Here is a 15,750-nt window from a genome sequence, read left to right on the forward strand (position 1 = left end):
CTATATATGCAAGCTCCTTAAAGGGAATTAATTCCTTTGTAGACACTATGAACCCCACAGCCTCTCGAATTGACCTAAGTACCTATCAGGCACTTAATAAATATCTTTACATCAACTGACCATTTACAAGAAGTATAAATTAGTGGGGCAAGCTTTGAGGACAGGTGCTAAGGATGTTTTCCATCATTCTTTCTTTTCCTTCCCATGGGAAAGAATGAGAAGATATTTGAGGTATTAATTAATGAATCAATGAAGCCAATGCAAACCAAGAGTCCTGTTAATAAACATTTTTTAAAAATTTGAAAAGATATCCTTCTTCCCAAAGGTAAAAGTCTATGTAGAAATAAATCTGCTCTCTCCAGGGAGGAAAAGGGGAAATACTGGGGAATGATACTAGCCAAATTATCTTGTTATACTGTGTGCATGTACAATTACATTACAACAAATTCCACCATTATGGTCAACTATAATGCACCAATAAAAAATAAGTGGAAAAAATCTGATCCTTCTAGGAATCTATGAGTATCCCCACCCTTGGTCAGGGCCTCCAGAAAACCTTCTTCCTATGGGGAAATTAAACTTGAGGAAGTAAGCTCAAAGAAATACCAGAAAACTATACTCCACCCAGAGACAGCAACTTGAGCACAGAAGGGCTACTTAATGTGATCTGTCTATGGAGCCCAGGTAAAGGGTTAAACTTGGAGATGCTCTGAACACACATTTTTAGCTAAATGCTGAAAGAATAAATATTAAAGTCAATATTTAGCTGGGTGCAGTGGCACACACCTGTAATCCCAGCAGCTCCGGAGGCTGAGGCAGGAGGATCATGAATTCAAAGCCAGCCACAACAACTTAGCAATTCCCTAAGCAACTCAGGGAGACCCTGTCTCTAAATAAAACATAAAAAAGGACTGGGGATGTGGCTCAGTGGTTAATAAAAATAAAGCCAGCATTTGACTAAAACAATCTATCACCAACACAGAATAAATTTCTGGAATACAAGAATAAATTTGAAGTCTCATTAAAAATTGTATTACTCTTATAGTTCAAACATTTAAAAATGTTAAAAGACCAACCATGGAAGTTTGACATAAACTAGCCATTGATACTGAAGGAACAATGAGAGCTGCTGGGTTGGTTGCTCCTGTAGTCACTATAGTGAACATTTATATTACATGTTTATATTTACATTACATTATATCTGTATTTATATGTTTGTATTTATGTTACATTTATATTACATTAATTTCAACCAAGGATGAAGGAGGGTAAAATTTCATTTTTCCCAAATGACAATCCTTATTTTAGTTATGCTAATTATAATGACAACAATGTAGACAAACATCTGATACTTGATCATTCAAAGTATGTAAAAACTAGAATACTGAAATAGGCATTTGGTAACTTAACCCTCTAAAGAACAAGGCCAAGGCCAAATTTCAGGGCATCCATAGATACAGTAAGATGAAGACTGGCTACGTTCTACTTTTTCTAAGAGCAAAACAAAGATATAGATTTATATGAAGCAGGAAATTAAATTTTACTAAAAAAAAAAAAAGAAGAAGAAGAAGAAGAAGAAGAGGGGGCAATAACTCCCAACCTATCAACCACCAAATATCCTGTTGCCCTTCCCTCAAAATAATCAAGACAATGGTGGAGCCAAGGAATTGTTAAAACCAAGTCTTCACCTTCAAAGAACTCCCAGTCTTACTGGAAAGACAAATTATCAGCTCACAAAGTTACCTTAAATTACCTTATATATCAAGTTAATAATCAAGAATGGAAAGCACCCATGTGATTTAACATAGAAAAAGAAGCACACCTCTATGCCGGGCACAGTGGACTGTAATCCCAGAGGTGGAGGAGGCTGAGGGAGGAGGATTAAGACTGTAAAGCCCCAGGGCTGGGGCTATAGCTCATTGGTAGAACACCCGCCTCGAACTTGTGAGGCACTAGGTTCAACCCTCAGCACCACAGAAAAATAAAGATATTGTGTCCAACTACAATTAAAAAAAAAAAAAACAAAGAGTGCAAAGACCCAGCCAAAGTGAAGCGCTAAGCAACTCAGTGAGACCCTGTCTCTAAATAAAATACAAAATAGGGCTGGGGATGTGGTTCAGTGGTTGAGTGCCCAGTACAAAAAAAAAAACAGCAGCAAGCACTCCTCTAGAGTTGGCAAAACAAAAACTGACCAGTGACTCTCAACCTCAGGGCTGGAAACCTCCATATCTTCAACTCCATACTCCAATCAAGAACCTTGGCAAGAAGCTGAACCAGGTGAGCCAATCCAGAGCCTACACTCTTAAACTTCACACAGTTCTCCACTATGTTCAAACCTCACACAGACATCTATTTTATTTGATTTTGGGAGAAATGGAATATGCTGGGGATGGAATTCAGGGCCAGCTACAACTTAGCGATGCCCTAAGCAACTCAGCGAGACCCTGTCTCTAAATATTAAAAAGGACTAGAGATGTGGCTTAGTGGTTAAGCACCCCTGGGTTCAATCCTCAATACCAAAAAATAAATAAAAATAAAGTCAGTATTTGACTAAAGCAATCTATCACCAACACAGATGCCAAGGACCCAGTCTACCCCTGAGCTATATCCCAGCCCTGGACAACTACTATTTTTAAACTGTATGAAATAGTATAATCATATGGATAGATAAATGTTGTGGTCAGCATAGATTGTTTTCTTAATCAACCGACACAAAAAGTACCAAGAAATTATGTATTTAAAAATTTTTGACAGTACATTTTTTATACAAATTATTAATAATGCACCACAAAAAAAATGTTCTTTTAGGTTGGGTGGTAGATTCCCAAGTTTCATTTTGTAGTATGTTATATGACATGTGTGAGTATATTCACACACATTCATCTTCAATTATTTTGAATGATTCAAATACTATATAATTTTTTTTAAATATATAAGTGCATTGGCAGTCTAAGGCCAAAATATCAACAGTAAAAAAACAAGAGATCTTCATGTGAGAAGGACAGACTTAGAATTATGGAAATATCCAAGTGAGCGCAGAGAGGTTCATTTTGCAATAACAAAGCTGCTAACCCTAGCCGCAGTCACCCTGAGAGTACAGAGGATGACAAAAAGTGTACCCTTTGAGTTGGGGGCTCAGCGTAGAGCACTTGCTTAGCATACACAAGGTCCTAGGTTTGATCCCCAATACTGAAAAGGGAGGGAAAAAGTGTGCTCCCTGCCTCTTGTAAAACAGGGAAAATTTTGGAAATATTTTGAGTAATATCAGTAAACATTTTTAATGAAAATATTAATTTAAATGAGCTGAACAGGGGCTGGGGTTGTGGCTCAGCGATATAGCACTCGCCTAAAAGAACAAAGCCCTGGGTTCAATCCTCAGCATCACATTAAAAATAAATAAATAAAATAAAGGTGTTGTGTCCAACTACAACTAAAAAATAAATATTAAAAAATAAATAAATAAATGAGCTGGAGAAGGGGTGAGGAGGAAGAGAACTGGAAATAAAATACCTGTACAGTTTCCACAATGGAATATGAAAGTTTTACGATGAAAAAAGTGTAACATAACGAGGAAAAATTCTACAATTAATAAAGTCTCACTCTAGCATTGAAGACCCCAGTGCCTATAGCTCCCTCATTACACCTACACTGCATGGAGGCGGAGCCTGCTCAATGGAAACCTTGCCCTCATGTCCTTGCACCCCACCTTCCCTCTCCTACTGACCTCTTTCCTCCTCAGTCCTTTGTCCTCATCGTCTAAGCACATCACATTACAATATTGCTCATTTTTTACTATCCCCCACCCTGGAGGCAACCACTGTGCTAGATACAAAATATACTTTCCCTTTCAATCATCAAATAACCCTATTTAAGGTTCTGATCTCCCTTTTAGATAAGAAATTAAGAGGCTAGGGGTTGTGGCCCAGTGGTAGAGTGCTTGCCTAGCATACACCAGGCACTGGGTTCAATCCTCAGCACCACATAAATGTAAAATAAAGATATTGTGTCCACCTAAAACTTAAGAATAAATATTAAAAAAAAAAAAAAGAAATTAAGGCTTGAAGTAATCTGCCCCAATTTAAACAGCTGACACTTGTGATCCAGCTCTTTCTTTACTTTAAACCACATGCCCTTTCCACCATGTTATTTATTTATTTATTTTGTGCCAGAGATTAAACCTAGACACTTAACAACTCATAGCCACATCTCCAGCCCTTTTTATTTTTAAGAGAAGGTTAGCTAACTTGTTTAGGGCCTAAATCGCTGAGGCTGGCTTTGAATTTATAATCCTCCTGCCTCAGCCTCCCTGAGTAGCCTGTATTACAGGTGTGCACCAACATGCCCCGCATCCTTTATGTTATTAAGCATGTTTATGCAATGACTAAGCACATCCTTGTGGTGAGCCGCTTCTGCCGTTTCTGCAGACTATGGTCGCCATTACGAGATGGCGCTGGCTCCTCTGTGGTATGTGACAAACAACTCCTTATCTGAGAGAGTTGGCACATGATTTTTCACCACCCTGTGAGAAAGTTCCACGCGGCAGCTTTGCATTGGGGCTTGGGATGCTTTATTAAGGCTGGGAGGGCATCCGGGAAGGAGAGAAGAAGAAAGAATAAGGAATATCAGGGACCTGAATAAACTGCTGAAAGAAGATTCCTGAGTTGCGTCTTCCTTGCGGGCAAGGGGTCGCGACACATCCTAAGTGCTAAATTAGTATGTGCTGGATGGACTAAAAGGAGCTAGACATGCTGTCTGCTCCCAATGAAGAAAAAGACCAGAAAAGTATTGCTCTAAAGATTAATTCTTCTATCCCAATTTGTTCTGTGGGATAATACCCAAGGGCCCTAGCTAACTCCTACACACACAAAATCAGCAGGTACACATTAACAGCAGTCAACATTAACAGCCCTGGGCAAGACAGTATCCACTATCCTGTCTCCTGGAGGCTTGGTGGGCCTTGGTACTGCTGTTTTTGCAAAAAAAAAAAAAAAATAGATTTTTTTTTTAAAATATTTTTTGTAGTTGGACACAATATCTTTATTTTTTATTTATTTTTATGTGGTGCTGAGAATTGAACCCAGCATCTCACACGTGCTAGGCGAGCACTCTACGGCTGAACCACAACCCCAGCCCCACAAAAAAATAGATTTAACCCCTACAGAGGCAACGCCCCATATCTTCTGAGGGTATTTCTAGTCATCTGAGACATTTCTTAGTTATGACTCAATTGGGTAAGACTAAATTGCTAGAAAGAACAGTTTTATTAAGTTACCAAATTATGATACTAAAATTTCATCTATAATAACTTTCACTTAGCTACCTACGTATGATTGTTTGCGACCACTGCGGTGACAAGAAAGTATCGAGTGACCAAATATTGGAATAAAAATTCATGGAGTCAATAACCCTTTGCTACCACTCTGGCCTGGATAGGCCAGGTCTGGAACCCCCGCACTCATCAGACTCTATGCTAAACTAGGGTTAGGAGCAGAGCAAAATCAGAACCCTCTCTAGATAGATCTTTTGGTCAAACCAAAATTGTATAAGTAACTAGGCACTGCAAATAGTTTTGACCCAACACACACACTCTGAACTCCACAGTCACTCCATAAATACCTGGGAACCAGATAATGAGAAGAAAATATTCCTTCCTATGCACCTTTTACTAAAATGGAATAGCTTCTTTCTTGAGTTGAAACCATTTTGTTTTTAGTATTAACAAAACCGGCCGTTTTAACGAGGTCGGGAAGGTTCCTTTAATAAGTGCCCCATATAAGAGTCCTTAGCTCAACTGGTCATTTCTTGCAAATCCACTGCTCTTAACATTCTGAAGAGGTGAAAACTGCACATCTTCTGGCGATGCCTGGGTCTTTCAGGCTCTGGGGAGAACAGGACTGTTTCCCTATTCTATGCATCCGGGTAACCGCTGTCCAGGCCCACCCCGCCACCCACCAACTACCTTGATCCCTTTTTCTGACACTCCTGAAGTGTCTACGCCTGGGTAAAGACAACGAGACCACGCCACCGTATCTGCTGTCCCGGACCAGGAGGTGGACAAGCGCCACTCACATCCGGCCGCGCGGCTCTATCAAACAGCACCGCATGGCGGGCCGCAGTGCATGGGACGGGTCGGGGGCGACTTGCAGGCCGGGACTTGAGAGTGATGTCTAAGGACGAAAAGATCTGGAAGAATCCAGCTAAATCAGGAACGGGGCAGGGAGGACCTGAGCAGAGCTCTGGGAGGAAGGAGTGGTCCCCGGAATCCCAAGAGGGTCCCGGCAGTGGGCAGTAGGCAGCCAACAGGAGGAATGTACCAGAGGGTAAAAAAAATCCTAAACTCCCTTACCAACAAGAGCCCCAACCGGCTCCGCAGCCGGCGTCTCTAGAAAGTTCTCTGCTCCAACCCCTCAGTCGCCCGCTAGCGCAGCGGCTCCTCCCAGCCCCTCCCCCTGGGCGGGTGGGACCAATCGCTCCCCCCGGCCGCCCTATGCCCGCCCCCTCCGCACCCGCCCGTCTCTGCCGCGGGCTGCGAGCGCGCCGGCAGCCAGAGGTGCGCGAGCCTCCTAGCTAGCCGTACGCAGTGGGCGGCCGCCGCGCAGTCCCTCCGCCGACTCCTGGCACCCAGGCCCGGCGACACAGAGCGCCCGGCTTGCGCCTGCCTAGCTCCCACAGCCAACGGCGCGCCGAGCGGCGATGACCGCCGAGGAGATGAAGGCAGCCGAGAGCGGGGCGCAGTCTGCGCCTCTGCCCCTCGAGGGAGTGGACATCAGCCCCAAGCATGACGAAGGCGTGCTTAAGGTGAGAGGCCAGGGCCTGTCGGGGATCGGCCAGGCCCGGAACCCGCGGCCGCAACCCTTCGGCCTTGGCCCTTTGGGTCCGGCAGCCAGTGGCATAGTCTTCCCGGACTGGGCTGCGTTGTTGCGGGTGGCGTGAGCGACAGCGCGCTCGGGAGGGGTCGACCTAGTGCCGAGGGGTCCTTTCGCGGCCCCCTGGAAGCCGGTTGCCCGGGTCGGGCCCCCCAGCCCGCAGCTCTTGGGCCCGGGAGGGGGCCGGGACTGCAGCGCCAACTCCAGCGTGCACGGTGCGGCGGAGAGGGGCGGGGCGGCCGCAGCGCACGCGAGTCGCAGCCAGGGGGCCCAAGCAGCGTGCGCACGGGCCCGGGGCCGGGGCCTGGCCTGCCCCGACACTACCGTGCCCTCGCCCCTTGGCGACCCGCGAGCCGTAGCCGGAAAGTCCCTGGCAGCCTGGGCGGTGGTGCGAGAGCGCGCCCACCCTTCGAGTTAAACATTAACTAGGACGTGAAGCAGCTCTCGGGAGCGGTTTCGTGGTCCAAAGCCTTTTGTGCCACTCGGTTGCCGGGCCTGGCCTCGAGAAAGGTTCTGGCGCTCTCGGGGGCCTCCTTTCCAAATGCCGGGACCTAACGAGGTCACCCGCCCGGCCATGCTGGGCCCCCTCCTTCAGTCCCGGGAAACCAGGAGCGTTGCATGCCGGGATCTGTAGTCTCCTCTCCCCCCCCCCCCCCCCGCACCCCCTGCGCCTTCCAGAGTTAGGGCTTGGGGGTGCGGGGCGGGAAGAAAGAGCTTTGCCTGGAGCCGACTCCTCAGTAACCGCCCCACCACAAATAGCCCGAGGAGCAAGGAGGAGGACATCTTGACCCGGGTCAGGACAACCCGCGGTGGTTCAGAGCAGGTTCTGCTGGCACTCCGGGATGTCGAAATCCTAGCCCGCGTTGTGTGCGCTCTCCCAGCCATTGTTTTCTCCTCCCGGCTTCTCATTTCTCAATTCCGTGTGTGTGTGTGTGTGTGTGGCATATGCGAAGCCAGAGACCTCATGGAGCTTTCACCTGGACCAAAAGGCTTTTGATACTTGCAGCACTTGCTCCAGCTGCTCTCCTGTGAACATGTGGCTTCCTCGTCTCTCTCTCCAGCATCCTGCTGTTTTCTACAAGGTTGATTCCAGAAAGGGTCATTTCCCCTTTTATTCTTCCCTGAGGCTCCTATACATTCTGTCATGGAAGAGTTCTCACAGAAAGTATATACACACACCACGTGGCCTGTGGGGGTCACCCTTTTAAATTCTAAAGAGAGTGCAGTACCCTGTATGTCTCTGATCCTGAAATAAAGGACTCAGTTAAAGTCTGAGTCAGGAAAACCCGTATCCCAAGTCAGAGTTTAAGGCTCATGGACAGCTTCAGTGCTTATTTGTAAACTTTTTCTTTTCCCCATTTTGAACTGTTCTGTTCTCTCCGTTATTCATATACCTCTCCTCCTCTATCCAAACCAGGCTCTATTCTAATGACCACTGGCATTCAAGAGGAATGAGGAAATGCAGCATAAAGACTACCCCCTTTGCTGCTGATAACGAACTTTATTCAACTGTTTATTGATTTTATCTTCCAGCAATTCTGGGAGATTGTCATCACTGCTTTACAGTCAGGGTCTAGAGAGTTTAGTGACTTTAACTGCAATCATAAACAAAAACTTGAACTCTGGTCTTTTGAAAGATGGGGGGTTAACTGACTCCTAGCCAAACTGCTAGTATTAGAATCATAGGAGAGGGCTGGGGTTGTGGCTCAGCGGCAGCTAGCACTTGGGAGGCCCTGGTTTGATCCTCAGCACCACATAAAAATAATTAAAATAAAGGTGTTGTGTCCAACTACAACTAAAAAATAAGTTTGTTTTTTTTTTTTTTAAAGAATCATAGGAGAATTACCTTGAATCTGCTTACAAGGAGGCTGGGAAGGGCAAACACAAAAGAGTCCTATTATGTTTCTCTTGGAAACTTGCAGGTAATTTGGGGCCCCTATCTGCTCCCATCCCTGAGGTACTCACTTTCTCCTTCCTCCTAGGTCATCAAGCGAGAGGGTACAGGCACAGAGATGCCCATGATTGGGGACCGAGTCACAGTCCACTACACTGGCTGGCTATTAGATGGCACAAAGTTTGACTCCAGTCTGGACCGCAAGGACAAGTTCTCCTTTGATCTGGGAAAAGGTAGGCATGGTTATTGAGCTGATAGGGTAGACTTTAAGATGGATAGAAGCTGTTACAAGCAGAAACTCTTCTCCAAACCATTCTTGAGGGGTTGTTAATCACAATCTGTTACCCATCCTGTTGTTTTGGGGTTTTCTTGTTTGTTTCTTTCTTTGTTTTTTTAATTCTAGAGAGTTCTGAGACCTGACAGCACTTGATGCAAACTTCTTATCACCTGGTTTTGTCTAAAGGGTGTCCATCTTCTCTTGGGTGCAGTGATTAATTCTCTTTTGGGGGTACTGTTTGACCCTAGAGTCCTACTCCTCCTCAGAGGTGCTGTTTGCCTCTACCTGCAGGGGAGGTCATCAAGGCTTGGGATGTTGCTGTAGCGACCATGAAGGTGGGGGAAGTGTGCCACATCACCTGCAAACCAGAATATGCTTATGGTTCAGCGGGCAGCCCTCCAAAGATCCCCCCCAATGCCACGCTTGTGTTTGAGGTGAGTGTCCGGCCACAGAAATCCAGGCAAAGGGCCAGGCCTTATATCAGCCCAGTGCCTGGCTGCCCTCCAGCCCTTCCTGCCTCTTGGAGACAATGTAGCCAAGGCTGAGGGCCTGGCCTTAGGAGGAGAAATAGAGAGGTCAGCTGGCTCTGTTGCTGCCAGAAAGTGGTCAGTGACGGAGGCTTTGAGTTGGAAGAGGGGTGCATAGAGCTCTTCCGGACTGGAAGCAGGGTTTTTGGTTGAGACTTTCTTACTGAAAGGGCTCAGAAGAGCAGAAGGTATTCTCAGTTATGAAACACAATTCAGGATATTGGTACTATAGGGCTTTCGACTGAAAGCCTATTAAGTTGGGTTGAGGAAGGGCTTCCCAGAGGAGACAGAACTGACGCTGTTGACTCTGAAAATGTCAAGCCAACTAACATTGGGGAACACTCTGAAGACTACTGAGAAATGGAAGGTCACGTCTGACACCTGCCAGGTTAGGCTTCTTGTGTCCTTGTTAGGTGAAGCAGGATAGGAAATGAATTGCTTTCCTGAAATCTGTGTGGAATGCCTGCCTCTGCCAAAGAGATCAGGGCAGCTCTCAAAAACTTGGCAGAAGTACCGCTGTATCCACTCTTGGTTACTACTTGATTGCCCCTGTGGTGAGATCTCGTATGGCAATTATACTTCTTTCTCATCTTTTGGACGAGAAGGAAATTATATTTCCCTGTGGCAATGAGTTAGTGCAAGAAGGCTTTGGTCAGCTTAAATCTTTTTTTATTTTTTTATTTTTTAATGACAGAAAATATTTTGGCAGAATATACATACATAATTACCTTATGTCTTATTTCCATAGGTTGAGCTGTTTGAATTCAAGGGAGAAGATCTGACCGAAGATGAAGATGGTGGAATCATCCGTAGAATACGGACTCGGGGTGAAGGCTATGCCCGGCCCAATGAGGGCGCCATTGTGGAGGGTGAGTCAGTATAGTCTGTTTATATAAAAAGCCCAGACTAGGTAAATCTATAGAGACAGAAAGTGGGTTTTTAACAGAGAATTGCCCACTGTGCCCATGGAGCACACATGGAGGTCCATTACCTGTTGCAGTCTGAAGATGATATGATGACTAGGACCAGTGCTTTAAAAATAATGTCTGGAGGTGTATACTCCATGCACTGCATCCTAAATTGGGGTGAATGGGTCAATATAGTCTTGATATGTTGGTCTGGGTTGTTTTAAGCAAGTGACTTCCTTTTCTGAGCCTGTTGTCTTATCCATAAAATGAGGGGTTGGGCCATACTTTTTTAACTTCTCTCTAGGTTCAAGAATATGACAGGTATCTTGGGGGCAAGAAGTGATGGGGATATGTAGGAAAGCTGGTGGTATCCTTCCTCGGTGCTTAGTCCTATCACACCCTGGTAATTGCCTCTTTTTCATGCCAGTCACACTGGAAGGGTACCACCAGGACCAGCTCTTTGACCAGCGGGAGCTCCGCTTTGAGATTGGTGAGGGGGAAAGTCTTGATCTGCCCTGTGGGCTGGAGAAGGCCATTCAGCGCATGGAGAAAGGAGAACATTCCATTGTGTACCTCAAGTCCAGGTGAGGCATGGATACTTTGTAGAGCAGGTGGGCAAACAAAATTCAGAGACCTGAAGGACCATGGTTAAATTGACAGTTTGTGTCTTCTTCCCTTTCTGTGTTCACTGCAACTCTAGGAACATTAAACATGTAGGCCATTATAACCTTTTCATTAAATTTGGAAGTGTGGCCACAGTTGTCTGTTGTCCTTTCTCTGCCAGCATCAAGATTTTCATCTCCCATTAATTGATTTAATTATTAATACCATTTATTTAGAACATAGCTTCTCTGTCCCAGAGACTGCTAGAAATTCCTAGGGGTGCAAAGACTAGTAGACTGTCGTTCTTGCCTTTTAGTGACCCTCCTGTCGATGTACCATTTAAATTAGTAATCATACTTGCACAAGTTTTGAGAAGACTAGAAACAACTGGAGGACCACCTAATAGTATGTATAATGAGGTTAGGAAAGATTTTGTCAAACGTGAAACATTTGAACCAAGTCTCAAGAGATGAGCAGGTACTTTTCAAGAAATGACCAAAAAGCCCTTGAAGCCTAGAGCAGGTGAAGCCTACCAGATGACCCATAGACTTTTGCATCCCTACAGCTATGCTTTTGGCAGTGCTGGGAAGGAAAAGTTCCAGATTCCACCATATGCAGAGCTGAGATATGAAATACACCTCAAGAGTTTTGAGAAGGTGAGTTTGCTCACAACCTTGGGGAATCAGATCCACCCTAACAGTGACTTTGGGGAAGCTGACCATTCCTCTCCCTTGGGCAGGCCAAGGAGTCTTGGGAGATGAATTCTGAGGAGAAACTGGAACAGAGCGCCATAGTGAAGGAGCGGGGCACTGTGTACTTCAAGGTGAGATGACAGTCATACTTCATGAGATAACCCTAGGGAGAGCTGCTCTGGACCCACCCTTCCCCTGATGACTGAAGTGGACAGGTTAGCACCTGCAGTTGTCACCTAGTATATCTGAGTCTGTTGGTCTTGAGAGGGAGAGCGGGAGAAAGCAGGAATTTTGTACCCATGGGTCACTGATGTCTATTGGGCCTGTGCTGGGTGCTTTAAGCCTCCCTCCCATTCTAGGAAGGCAAGTACAAGCAAGCCTTAATACAGTACAAGAAGATTGTATCCTGGCTGGAATACGAGTCAAGTTTTTCCAATGAGGAAGTACAGAAGGCACAGGCCCTTCGACTGGCCTCCCACCTCAACCTGGCCATGTGTCATCTGAAACTGCAGGCCTTCTCAGCTGCCATTGAAAGCTGTAACAAGGTAAGGTAGCATTCATGGCAGGCCTGGGCAAGCTCCAGCATACCTGAAATTTATCCGCAGTGACCTGGTTAGGAGTATGGGATACGTCACTTGGGTGCTCTGAAATCACAGGCCCAGAGGCATTGAATACAAGTTGCAAGCACTTTGGCTTTAGTGGTAAGAGGCAATTGGCACAGAAGAAGGCGGGAGCACTAAAGAGTTATTTCTCACTGTGGTTCTTAGCCTCTCCCTCCTACTTGCCTTCTTTATTCTTTTAAAAAAAAAAGAAAATGTCAAAGGCCTTTTCTTTATTTCATCCAAAGACCTGCCATCTTCCTTTTCTTTCCCTTGGGCTATAAATGAGTTTCTTCCTAGTTCTGAATCATTCTTTCTGAGGTAGCACCAGCTGTTCATCCTTTTCATCCTGTTGGAAACCAGCCTTAGCCGGATGAGTTGTAGCACCTAAGTCTTACTGTGTTGCTTTCCTGTCTGCACCTGTAGGCCCTGGAACTGGACAGCAATAATGAGAAAGGCCTCTTCCGCCGGGGGGAGGCCCACCTGGCTGTGAATGACTTTGACCTGGCACGGGCTGACTTCCAGAAGGTCCTACAGCTCTACCCCAACAACAAAGCCGCCAAGACCCAGCTGGCTGTGTGCCAGCAGCGGATCCGCAAGCAACTTGCCCGAGAGAAAAAGCTCTATGCCAACATGTTTGAGAGGCTAGCAGAGGAAGAGAGCAAGGTGAGGATCAAAGTGGGGAACAGCTGGAGTGGACCGTAAAAGAGGTATTTCCTTGTCTGTCCTCCTTAACTCATCTGGTATAAGCTCCTTGTGCCTATGGTTGTCTTTGCCAATTCTGGAAACCAGAAGTTGTCCTTTTTCCAGTAGCAGCAAGGAACGTGTGTTCTTTCACGATGAACCTTGTTAATGAAGTCCATTATACTTCTGTGAGCAAGGTTGGAAATCCACTGGCAATCCCTACCAGCCAGGAGCACTTACTCTGAGTATAATTCCGAATTTCTATTCTCTTCTGGGCCTGGACCTCTGAAAAGAGCCACATGCTTTGAGGGGGCTGGGAGTTTTTTGGTGCTGGGGATCAAAACCAATGCTTCAAGTTGTGCTAAGCATATACTCTACGACTGAACTGTGAGTGGATTTTTTAATAGAGGTTACATTTATGTAGTTAGATTCAAAGTGCACAAAAAGATAATAGTAAGAAAAAAACCTGCTTCCCCCCAGAAGCAAGTGATCTGATATTCTAAACCAGCATACTCCAGAAATATAATGCAAACATGCTACTTTTATAACTTTTAGTAGCCATGTAAGTATCTAAATTTTTGGAACATTGTAATTTCTTAATGATGTTGCATTTTTGTTGTTTTCTCCTGCTGCTGCCCCACCCCCCAATTTTCAAAATACAATGTATACTCCAGCACAGCCTGTAATCCCTCCCAGCAGCTGGAGAGGCTGAGGCAGGAGTGTCACCTATTCAAAAGCCAGCCTCAGGAACTCAAGGAAGGCGCTAACCAACTCAGTAAAACCCTGTCTCGAGCTGAGGATATAGCTCAGTTGATAGCATGCTTGCCTTGCATGCACAAGGCCCTGGGTTCAGTGTCCAGCACCACCACCACCAAAAAAAAAAGACCCTGTCTCAAAATACAGAAGGGGCTAAGGATGTGGTTCAGTGGTTGAGCACACACACACACCCAGGTTCAATCCCTGGTACCAAAAGTAACAACAACAACAAAATAGAGTATGTATTTTGCACTTAAAACACACTAATGTAGTCCCAGCAACTCAAGAGGCTAAGGCAGAAGGAATTCAAGTTCAAGGCCAGCCTAGGCAACTGCAAGAGACCCTATCTCAAAAAAAAAAGAAAGGATGTGGGTGTGGCTCAGTGGTGGAGTTTCCTTGGATTCAGTCCTAATACCCAAAAAACACACAGTGATTTGATCTAATCACATGTAGTAGAGGCCATCATGATCAGATGAGTATAGTTCTAAACAGTATGAAAATGAACAACCTTTGGCTGGGCTTGTGGCTCAGTGGTAGAGTGCTTGCCTGGATGTGTGAGGTACTGGGTTTGATCCTCACCACCACTTAAAAATAAATAAAGATAATGTGTCCATCTACAACTAAATATATGTATATTAACAAAATGAACTTATAAATTCATAATTTGTACATGTATAAGTATTACCTTTGATAAGACAATTCTGGGATTGTAGTGTTTGTGCAACTCTTAGAAATTGCATGTTTTTTACCTTGGGAATTCAGCCCATTCCTCTATCTTGTCTCTACAGGCCAAGTCAGAAGTAGCTGCAGGAGACCATCCCACTGACACAGAGATGAAGGATGAACAGAAGAACAGTGTGGCAGGGAGCCAATCTCAGGTGGAGACGGAAGCATAGCCTCTCCTCAGCCCTACTCCTACGGCTGCCTGCCTCTCCTGCTCCCTTCCCTACTCCACCCTGTTAGTTTTGTAAAAACTGAAGAATTTTGAGTGAATTAGACCTTTATTTTTCTATCTGGTTGGATGGTGGTTTTGGGGGGAAGGGGAAAAGGAATAGGCTGGGGGGTTGAGATGGGGGATAATTTTAGGTGGCATTGCCCCCCTCTTCCCTTCCCCCATTACATGTGAACATATGTCCATCCACACATATGCATCAGAATGTTAATTTATTTTGCTCCCTCTGTTTGTTGTTAGGTCCATTTCCAAATGGTAGAAGGGGGTGAGTGGTAGGCATGGAGTCTAAAGTGAAACCAGGGTGGAGAGGGAGACTACTGGGCAGCCGTTTTCCTCATCCTTTCCCTCTCCAGTCCATTTCCAAACAGGCGGCCTCCATGCAGGTGCTAGGGGCATGGAAAAAACCACTGCTGTGCCCATTACCTCTTCTCTGATCCCTTTCTCACCCCACATGGTAAATGGCTAATGATGTCTTCTGGTGTCATGGTGACGACCCTGTCTCCCTTCCTGGTATTTCTTCTCCTCTCAGCTTCCCTTCTTGGCCAGGTTGTGTCCCCAGCCCCCCTCCCCCCAGCCTCTTTGCACATTGCTGAAGGTCCAGGCACGCCTCAAGTCCCACGCTTGAGCAATAAAGTGGAAATAAAACCTGGGTGTCAGGCAACCCTTTGTGTTCAGTTTTGGAGGGTGGGTATCGAGGGTGTGTTGTGGGCAGGGGCAGAATGAAGGGGGGTGGATCACCTTTCTAATTCCCAGTCCAGCTTAAGTGCAGCATGCCATGTAGACAAAGCCATGGGACAGGAAGCAGCCCCACTGTAGGCCTGTGCAGACTGTGGGTTCTCTGCATGCCCTCCCTACAGAAGCCCAGCAGTGCCTCAGGTTTTCTTTTCTGACACTTAAGAGGAAAGTGTAAATTTCTACAAGTCTGGGACCTACTTGTTTGTTCTGAAGTTAGACTTATATTATACCTCACTCTGATCTGGCAGTCATCTTTT

General features: G+C 45.6%; 1 protein-coding gene across 1 annotated transcript; it reads left to right on the forward strand.

The window, feature by feature from the left end:
• Window positions 1–6,530: 6,530 nt before the first annotated feature.
• On the forward strand, window positions 6,531–15,419 carry Fkbp4 (FKBP prolyl isomerase 4). The gene is made up of 10 exons (XM_027951112.2): window positions 6,531–6,798; window positions 8,849–8,993; window positions 9,329–9,471; window positions 10,313–10,433; window positions 10,900–11,056; window positions 11,641–11,731; window positions 11,815–11,898; window positions 12,127–12,312; window positions 12,793–13,032; window positions 14,595–15,419. Exons 1-10 carry the CDS (start codon window positions 6,694–6,696, stop codon window positions 14,700–14,702), a joined length of 1,380 nt encoding a protein of 459 aa, XP_027806913.1. The 5' UTR covers window positions 6,531–6,693; the 3' UTR covers window positions 14,703–15,419.
• Window positions 15,420–15,750: the final 331 nt, after the last annotated feature.

Source organism: Marmota flaviventris, chromosome 3 (assembly GCF_047511675.1).
Source record: "Marmota flaviventris isolate mMarFla1 chromosome 3, mMarFla1.hap1, whole genome shotgun sequence".
NCBI lineage: Eukaryota > Metazoa > Chordata > Mammalia > Rodentia > Sciuridae > Marmota > Marmota flaviventris.